Source organism: Salmo trutta, chromosome 14 (genome assembly GCF_901001165.1).
Source record: "Salmo trutta chromosome 14, fSalTru1.1, whole genome shotgun sequence".
Classification (NCBI taxonomy): domain Eukaryota; kingdom Metazoa; phylum Chordata; class Actinopteri; order Salmoniformes; family Salmonidae; genus Salmo; species Salmo trutta.
Window position 1 is genome coordinate 74,036,729 of NC_042970.1, and position 10,000 is coordinate 74,046,728.

Sequence of the window (10,000 nt, forward strand, 5' to 3'; positions counted from 1 at the left end):
AGTAGTGTACGTAGCAGTGATTGGTAGCTGGCGGTCCGCAGGACAGATGAGCCGATTAAATGTGGGCCCCAGCCTTCCGAGTGCGCAGCGGTCTAAGGCACTGCATCGCAGTGCTTGAGGCGTCACTACAGACCCAGGTTTGATTCCAGGCTGTGTTACAACCGGCCGTGACCGCAAGTCCCATAGGGCGGCGCACAATTGGCCCAGTGTCGTCCGGTTTAGGGGAGGGCTCATTGCGCTCTAGCGACTCCTTGTTACACCTGGTCTGCGGTTGTGAGGCCGGTTGGACATACTGCCAAATTTTCTAAAACGCCATTGGAGGTGGCTTACAGTAGAGAAATTAACATTCAATTCTCTGGCAACAGCTCTGGTGAACATTCCTGCAGTCAGCATGCCAATTGCACACTCTCTCAAAACTTGAGACATCTGTGGTATTGTGTTGTGTGACAAAACTGCACATTTTCGAGTCCCAGCACAACGTGCACCTGTGTAATGATCATAATGTTTAATCAGCTTCTTGATATGCCATACCTGTCAGGTGGATGGATTATCTTGGCAAAGGAGAAATGCTCACTAACAGGGATGTAAACAAATTTGTGCACAAAATGTGAGAGAAATACACTTTCTGGGATCTTTTATTTCTGTTCATGAAACAACACTTTACATGTTGCGTTCATATTTTTGTTCAGTATATATAGCATTTCTCAATTTTTTTCAGCTAAAAAAACTCACCTTCTCTCCAGTCATAGCAAACGGTGCATTGAACCACTGTTCGAAGGTACTGCAGCTCTTAAAGATGGTGGGCAGGAGAAAGTTGAGCAGGGCCCAGAGCTCAGGCAGCTTGTTCTGGAGCGGTGTCCCAGTTAGGAGCACTCTCCTGGGGGCCAGGTAGTGGGTGTTGAGGACCTGGGTCAGCTTACAGTGGTGGTTCTTCATCCGGTGGCCCTCGTCCACGATCATGTACTTCCACCGGATCTGTGGGGGGAGAGGGAGCAGGGGAGTGATGGAGGAAAGAGAGCGAGAGAGAGAGAGAGAGAAAGAGGGTTGGGGAGTAGGAGAAGACAGAAAGAGGGTATATAGGTCATCAGTCAAATGGTCATGGTGAGAGTTGTTCAGAATCACGCTGGAGGTAGAGTGTGTGTCTGTGTGTTACCTTGGCTAGGACCTGTTTATCCTTGATGATGTACTCATAGGTAGTGAGGAGAACGTTGAACTTGCCGCTGCGTAGCTGGGGGATGAAGGCCCTTCTGGCCTGAGGGGAACCCTGCAGAGACAACATGAAGGACAAGAACTTGGATTTAACTTGACATGAATGAATGAATGAATGAAATGAATAATTACTAGAATGGTGTGACTTTACATTTGTATTCATAACAGGCCTAGTTGTTGTTGTTCTGACTGCAAGTGATCCACTTTTGATTTGAATGCATTAGACAGGCTTCCACACGGCCGCCCATATGGCTGTATTTCAGGACCCCAAGTAATTAGTGTTACCATGGTTACCATATAGTTGGCAGAAGGTTAGCTGCTCCAACTCACCTTGTAGGAGACTTTCACTACAGACGGAGCCCACTTGTCAAACTCATACACCCAGTTAGAGAGAGTTCTGTCAATGTGAGAAGAGAGGAAAACAGAGGGCCAAACTTACCTAAGCAAACAAATAGCACTGTACCCATAGCGATAGATACATATATATTACTATTCTATTTAGATTTTATTATTACTTTTTAATTATGCGATTGTACCAAACCTTACCCACCCCTCTCTCCGGATCATTGTTTCCCTCTCATCAGTACTGTACTCCATCATATCATGTATGACAGTCACGTTAAGTGTACTATGAATACAGTTACAATTAAAGGGACAGTACTCTTCAAAAGTCCCACGCCATCAGTTGTGTATATCCAGCTATATACTGTACCTCAACCACAAATTCATGGAGAAAATAAGCACAAGAAATCTGGAAAATGATGTGGAGCTTATGTCTTCCATTCATTTTGGATTGTGGCATATAGCTGAATGTACAAAACGGCCTGTGACACGGACTTACAGTAGCTCAACGAACGACCAATGTTGGGGTCTTGAAAACGTGATTGATTTTGGAGTGTAATGTCCCTTTAAAGTTTAATTGTAATTGAAGCCATGGTTCTCCGTGCGTGGCAGAGCGGTACAGTACTCACGAGAGCGGTACTATGATGAGGAAAGGTCCGTTGACTCGTTTGTTCTCCATCAGGTACGTGATGAGAGCGATGGTCTGGATGGTCTTTCCTAGTCCCATCTCATCAGCCAGGATACCGTTCAGATTGTTGTTGTAGAGAGACACCAGCCACTCCAGACCTTTAATCTGACGGAGGGAGGGACAGAGGGAGAAACAGTTTGAGTGGAAAGGCGAGACAAGGAAAGGAAGAGGAGAGAGACAAGGAGAGGAAGAGGAGAGAGAATCAACAGAGGAAGACAAAGGACAATGTCAGTCAGCCAAAATTGTACAGGTTGGTCTGGGTTTCTTCTAATGACTTATGAAAGGAAATGTCACTTCTCAGGCTTATTCAGCCTCTTGTCAGTGCTGCTTCACCTGGTACTGTTTCAGTTGTCCGTTGATGAGTATAGTGGACTGTTTCTCCACTCTCTCAGTGACAGCATGGGCCACAGCGTAGTAAGACTGGAGTCCCCGAGCGAACGCTGCCTCTGCACTGTTATACTCATCATCCACATCCTGTTTAGCGTGCCTAGGGACGGAACCAGGGAAGAAACAATATCAGTGGCTGAATAGCTTTAAAACCTCTTACATCTAGATGTTCCGCTAGCGGAACACCTGCTCCAATATCCAATGATGGGCGTGGCGCGAAATACAAACTCCTCTAAAATCCGAAAACTTCAATTTTTCAAACATATGACTATTTTACAGCATTTTAAAGACAAGACTCTCGTTAATCTAACCACACTGTCCGATTTCAAAAAGGCTTTACAGCGAAAGCAAAACATTAGATTATGTCAGCAGAGTACCCAGCCAGAAATAATCAGACACCCATTTTTCAAGCTAGCATATAATGTCACAAAAAACAAAACCACAGCTAAATGCAGCACTAACCTTTGATGATCTTCATCAGATGACAACCCTAGGACATTATGTTATACAATGCATGCATGTTTTGTTCAATCAAGTTCATATTTATATCAAAAACCAGCTTTTTTACATTAGCATGTGACGTTCAGAACTAGCATGTGACGTTCAGAACTCCCGCAAACATCCGGTGAATTTACTAAATTACTCACGATAAACGTTCACAAAAAACATAACAATTATTTTAAGAATTATAAATACAGAACTCCTCTATGCACTCGATATGTCCGATTTTAAAATAGCTTTTCGGTGAAAGCACATTTTGCAATATTCTCAGTAGATAGCCCAGCCATCATGGCTAGCCATTTAGACACCGACCAAGTTTAGCCCTGACCAAACTCCGATTTACTATTAGAAAAGTTTGATTACCTTCGTCAGAATGCACTCCCAGGACTTCTACTTCAATAACACATGTTGGTTTGGTCCAAAATAATCCATAGTTATATCCAAACAGCGGCGTTTTGTTCGTGAGTTGAAGACACTATCCGAAGTGTAAATAAGGGTCACGAGCATGGCGCATTTCGTGACAAAAGATTTCTAAATATTCCATTACCGTACTTCGAAGCATGTCAACCGCTGTTTAAAATCAATTTTTATGCCACTTTTCTCGTAAAAAAAGCGATAATATTCCGACCGGCAAAGCGTGTATACATACAAAGAGAGAGAAAATAAAAGCACGCTATCCCCTCGTGCACGAGCCTGAGTCTCACAGTACTGTGACTAGCCACTATCCAAACGCGCTACTTTGTTTCAGCCAGAGCCTGCAAAGCCACGATTCAGCTTTTTGCCGCCTTCTGAGATCCCATGGGAGCCGTAGGAAGTGTCACGTAACAGCAGAGATCCACTGTAATGGATAGAGATAATCAAGAAGGGCAAGAAATGGTCAGACAGGGTACTTCCTGTACAGAATCTTCTCATGTTTTGGCTTGCCAAATGAGTTCTGTTATACTCACAGACACCATTCAAACAGTTTTAGAAACTTTGGAGTGTTTTCTATCCAAAGCTAATAATTATATGCATATTCTAGTTTCTGGGCAGGAGTAATAATCAGATTAAATCGAGTACGTTTTTTATCCGGCCGTGAAAATACTGCCCCCTATCCATAACAGGTTAATGCAATCACTGTAGCACTTTTATGATAGTTTTTCAATGAAAAACGTGTTATAAATTCAATGTATTATTATTACATATTGGCATGAGCCCTATAAAGTAAGTGTGCTATTTTTTTCAATTCTATCGCTATGAGAGACAAGCATCTTTAGCTGGAAAATTCACTCCGTCATTGATAAGGATTTGCAAGTCAGCAAAACAGCATTAGGGTCAATTTCTCACTGAATATTAATGGGACTTTTCACCCCAGAACTGAATTGTAGGCATTTCTGTCTTTATGGCTTATTTAAATAAATCCAATGTGTAGGCAGGAGTGCACAACAGGTGAATCTTAATTGTGTCTCCTTGTGTCCTATCTTCTTGCCTCCTCAAAACACATTGGAGAAGGCCAAAAACACATTGGAGAAGGCCAGAGGTTTGAGATTCACCCAATTCCTCACTGAAAATCAACAGTTCTTTTGACTCCAACCTCGAATCATACACCAGACATTTCAAATCAAATCTAAATGTATTTGACACATGCTTTGTAAACAGCAGGTGTGGACTAACAGTTAAATGCTTACTTATGGGCCCTTCCAAATGATTTCAGTAAACCACGTCTCAATTTTAGAAACACTTAAAATAAGGGCTGTGTTTCGTGTAGGCTTACCCTGGCATGACATTTTGATAACCATGTAAATCTCTCTAGGACAAGGTGACTTTTATCAATATATTCGTCTCCATTTACTACGATATTCAAAAATGCTACATTAGCAGCTCATTAGCATTCCATTTTTGGGGGATAAATACAGGCGAATATATTGATAAAAGTCACCTTGACCCAGAGAGATTTCCACGGTTATCAAAACGTCACGCCAGGATAAGCCTACACGAAACACAGCCCTTATTTTAAATGTTTCTAAAATCGAGAATTGGGAAAAAGGAATGGTGACGATTGGAACCATTTCCCTGTTTGACCGCTAGGTTTTATGGGTATTATGACTCATACTTTGTTACTCTATAGGGACCCAGGTGTAGTGTGCTCACTCTATGATGTGTCGTACGTCCACCTCTGATACTTCTTCACTGTCTGGGTCTGGGATCTTCTTCTTCTTCTCCTCTAACCCCACTAACCCTGAGAGGACCACTACTGGAGGCACTGCTGGCTGGGGCTCCTCCTCTTCCTCCTGACAGGCCAATGACAGGCCAGGGGCGGGACAACAACAACTTGTCAATCCCCACTCAGACAGACTGGTCATAGCTTTGGTACAGAGAGAGTGTGGAATGAATCTAGTCTTTATGGCTGTACAACCAATTCAGTTGATTTGGTTCCTACTTGTAGCGTTTTCATCCTGTAATCTCTGTATTAAGAGTTTAGTCATGGTTGGGTACTATCTTTTATGACCAAACCCACCTCCTCCTCTTCCGATCCACTGTCTTCACTGTCAGAGCGAGGGGCCACCTCGTACCTGGAACAGCAGAAAACATCAGTATTACAACCACAAATATACCTTTACCCCCTCTAAAATATACCCCTAAACACCTAATAGGCCCATCTCATCCTCCAGCCTCGTACCCAGGGTTCATCTCCAGCCATGTGTCCAGCTGTCCAGCTTTAGGAGCGTCCGCCCCTGTCAGGATGTTACCACTGTCCACGTGGATCACCTTCACTGGTAGGTCACTCATCTGGGACGTCTCATCTAGAGGCTGGAGGGGGGGGGGGGGGGCGAGTCAGAAAAACACTGGATGCTGACGTTGAAGGGGAAATATACTATTCTTGGCATCTACTAATACTGATAATTTTTTGTATTTTACTAGGATCCCCATTAGCTGCTGCTAAAACATCAGCTACTCTTCCTGGGGTCCAATATGTCTGGTGATAAGAGTCAGAACGGCTCTGGATACTGATGCAGATACCTGCTGCTGGGTAATGTAGATACCTGCTGAACCATGACTAGATACCTGCTGAACCATGACCTTTTTTAAATATTTTTTTATTTCACCTTTATTTAACCAGGTAGGCCAGTTGAGAACAAGTTCTCATTTACAACTGCGACCTGGCCAAGATAAAGCAAAGAAGGGCGACAAAAAACAACACAGAGTTACACGTGGGATAAACAAAAGTACAGTCAATAACACAATAGAAAGATCTATATACAGTGTGTGCAAATGGAGTAAGGAGGTAAGGCAATAAATAGGCCATAGTAGCGAAGTATTTACAATTTAGCAAATTAACACTGGAGTGATAGATGTGTAGATGATGATGTGCAAGTACTGATACTGGTGTGCAAAATAACAAAAAAGTAAATAAAACAATATGGGGATGAGGTATGTAGTTGGATGGGCTATTTACAGATGGGCTATGTACAGCTGCAGCGATCGGTAAGCTGCTCAGATAGCTGATGCTTAAAGTTAGTGAGGGAGATATAAGTCTCCAACTTCAGCGATTTTTGCAATTCGTTCCAGTCATTGGCAGCAGAGAACTGGGAGGAAAGACGGCCAAAGCAGGTGTTGGCTTTAGGGATGACCAGTGAGATATACCTGCTGGAGCGCGTGCTACGGATGGATGTTGCTATGGTGACCAGTGAGCTGAGATAAGGCGGAGCTTTACCTAGCAAATACTTATAGATGACCTGGAGCCAGTGGGTTTGGCGACGAAAATGTAGCGAGGGCCAGCCGACGAGAGCATACAGGTCGCAGTGGTGGGTAGTATATGGGGCTATGGTGACAAAACGGATGGCACTGTGATAAGACTGCATCCAGTTTGCTGAGTAGAGTGTTGGAGGCTATTTTGTAAATTACATTGCCGAAGTCGAGGATCGGTAGGATTGTCAGTTTTACGAGGGTATGTTTGGCAGCATGAGTGAAGGAGGCTTTGTTGCGAAATAGGAAGCCGATTCTAGATTTTTTTTGGATTGGAGATGCTTAATATGAGTCTGGAAGGAGAGTTTACAGTCTAGCCAGACACCTAGGTATTTGTAGTTGTCCACATATTCTAAGTCAGAACCGTCCAGAGTAGTGATGCTAGTCGGGCGGGCGGGTGCGGGCAGCGATTGGTTGAAGAGCATGCATTTAGTTTTACTAGCATTTATGAGCAGTTGGAGGCCACGGAAGGAGTGTTGTATGGCATTGAAGCTTGTTCGGAGGTTTGTTAACACAGTGTCCAAAGAAGGGCCAGATGTATACAGAATGGTGTCATCTGCATAGAGGTGGATCAAGGAATCACCCGCAGGAAGAGCAACATCGTTGATATATACAGAGAAAAGAGTCGGCCTGAGAATTGAACCCTGTAGTACCCCCATAGACTGCCAGAGGTTTGGACAACAGGCCGCTCGATTTGACACACTGAACTCTATCTGAGAAGTAGTTTGTGAACCAGGCGAGGCAATCATTTGAGAAACTAAGGCTGTTGAGTCTGTCGATAAGAATACGGTGATTGACAGAGTCGAAAGCCTTGGCCAGGTCGATGAAGACGGCTGCACAGTACTGTCTTTTATCGATGGTGATTATGATATTGTTTAGTACCTTGAGCATGGCTGAGGTGCACCCGTGACCAGCTCGGAAACCAGATTGCATAGCGGAGAAGATACGGTGGGATTCTAAATGGTCGGTGATCTGTTTGTTAACTTGGCTTTCGAAGACTTTAGAAAGGCAGGGTAGGATAGATATAGGTCTGTAACAGTTTGGGTCTAGAGTGTCACCCCCTTCGAAGAGGGGGATGACCGCTGCAGCTTTCCAATCTTTAGGAATCTCAGACGATACGAAAGAGAGGTTGAACAGACTAGTAATAGGGGTTGCAACAATTGCGGCGGATAATTTTAGAAAGAGAGGGTCCAGATTGTCTAGCCCAGATGATTTGTACAGGTCCAGGTTTTGCAGCTCTTTCAGAACATCAGCTATCTGGATTTGGGTGAAGGAGAAGCTGGGGAGGCTTGGGCAAGTAGTGCGGGGGGTGCGGAGCTGTTGGCCGGGATTGGGGTAGCCAGGAGGAAAGCATGGCCAGCCGTAGAGAAATGCTTATTGAAATTCTCGATTATCGTGTATTTATCAGTGGTGACAGTGTTTCCTAGCCTCAGTGCAGTGGGCAGCTGGGAGGAGGTGCTCTTATTCTCTATGAACTTTACAGTGTCCCAAAACTTTTGGGAGTTAGAGCTACAGGATACAAATTTCTGTTTGAAAAAGCTAGCCTTTGCTTTCCTAACTGACTGTGTATATTGGTTCCTGACTTCCCTGAAAAGTTGCATATCGCGGGGACTCTTCGATGCTAGTGCAGTACGCCACAGGATGTTTTTGTGCTGGCAAATACTATGTCTAGAATTACTGTATAACAACAGGTAACATAGTGGTAACCATAGTGATGTAACAGTGTACTGTAGATTGGTTATGAAAAAGTATGAACATGTATACACTCATTACAGTAAGTTGCTCTGGATACGAGCGTCTGCTAAATGACTCAAATGTCCAGTACGTTAGTTTAATATCCCACTCACTTCTCCATCAGGTCCCAGTACAGGAGTCTGACCCTCAGCGTTCTCCAGCTTCTGTAGGAAAGACATCCACACATCAGTGTGTTTATCACGCTCACAACCACATCTACACACTGACTCTATAAACGCCCTACAGAGACTAGTGCTGACTACAGCTCACAACCACATCTACACACTGACTCTACAAACTCCCTACAGAGACTAGTGCTGACTACAGCTCACAAACACATCTACACACTGACTCTATAAACTCCCTACAGAGACTAGTGCTGACTACAGCTCACAACCACATCTACACACTGACTCTATAAACTCCCTACAGAGACTAGTGCTGACTACAGCTCACAAACACATCTACACACTGACTCTATAAACTCCCTACAGAGACTAGTGCTGACTACAGCTCACAACCACATCTACACACTGACTCTATAAACTCCCTACAGAGACTAGTGCTGACTACAGCTCACAAACACATCTACACACTGACTCTATAAACTCCCTACAGAGACTAGTGCTGACTACAGCTCACAACCACATCTACACACTGACTCTATAAACTCCCTACAGAGACTAGTGCTGACTACAGCTCACAAACACATCTACACACTGACTCTATAAACTCCCTACAGAGACTAGTGCTGACTACAGCTCACAACCACATCTACACACTGACTCTATAAACTCCCTACAGAGACTAGTGCTGACTACAGCTCACAACCACATCTACACACTGACTCTATAAACTCCCTACAGAGACTAGTGCTGACTACAGCTCACAACCACATCTACACACTGACTCTACAAACTCCCTACAGAGACTAGTGCTGACTACAGCTCACAAACACATCTACACACTGACTCTATAAACTCCCTACAGAGACTAGTGCTGACTACAGCTCACAAACACATCTACACACTGACTCTATAAACTCCCTACAGAGACTAGTGCTGACTACAGCTCACAAACACATCTGCACACTGACTCTATAAACTCCCTACAGAGACTAGTGCTGACTACAGCTCACAAACACATCTACACACTGACTCTATAAACTCCCTACAGAGACTAGTGCTGACTACAGCTCACAAACACATCTGCACACTGACTCTATAAACTCCCTACAGAGACTAGTGCTGACTACAGCTCACAACCACATCTACACACTGACTCTACAAACTCCCTACAGAGACTAGTGCTGACTACAGCTCACAACCACATCTACACACTGACTCTATAAACTCCCTACAGAGACTAGTGCTGACTACAGCTCACAAACACATCTACACACTGACTCTACAA

The 10,000-nt window shown here is 44.0% G+C and overlaps 1 protein-coding gene across 7 annotated transcripts in view; it reads right to left on the reverse strand.

Annotated features, from left to right (window-relative positions):
• Positions 1 to 10,000, reverse strand: part of LOC115147373 (transcription activator BRG1) — a 30,343-nt gene that overhangs the window by 10,276 nt on the left and 10,067 nt on the right. For 4 of the 7 annotated variants that reach the window (XM_029689591.1, XM_029689589.1, XM_029689590.1 and 1 more), the window contains exons 12-20: positions 8,701 to 8,751; positions 5,787 to 5,917; positions 5,625 to 5,679; positions 5,258 to 5,397; positions 2,573 to 2,726; positions 2,181 to 2,344; positions 1,540 to 1,606; positions 1,154 to 1,264; positions 733 to 975 (exon numbers count right to left, since the gene is read on the reverse strand). In XM_029689591.1, the coding sequence (XP_029545451.1) occupies positions 733 to 975; positions 1,154 to 1,264; positions 1,540 to 1,606; positions 2,181 to 2,344; positions 2,573 to 2,726; positions 5,258 to 5,397; positions 5,625 to 5,679; positions 5,787 to 5,917; positions 8,701 to 8,751 (1,116 nt within the window). The remainder of the gene's footprint in view (positions 1 to 732; positions 976 to 1,153; positions 1,265 to 1,539; positions 1,607 to 2,180; positions 2,345 to 2,572; positions 2,727 to 5,257; positions 5,398 to 5,624; positions 5,680 to 5,786; positions 5,918 to 8,700; positions 8,752 to 10,000) is intronic. The other 3 variants (XM_029689592.1, XM_029689593.1, XM_029689588.1) reach the window with 1 other exon arrangement.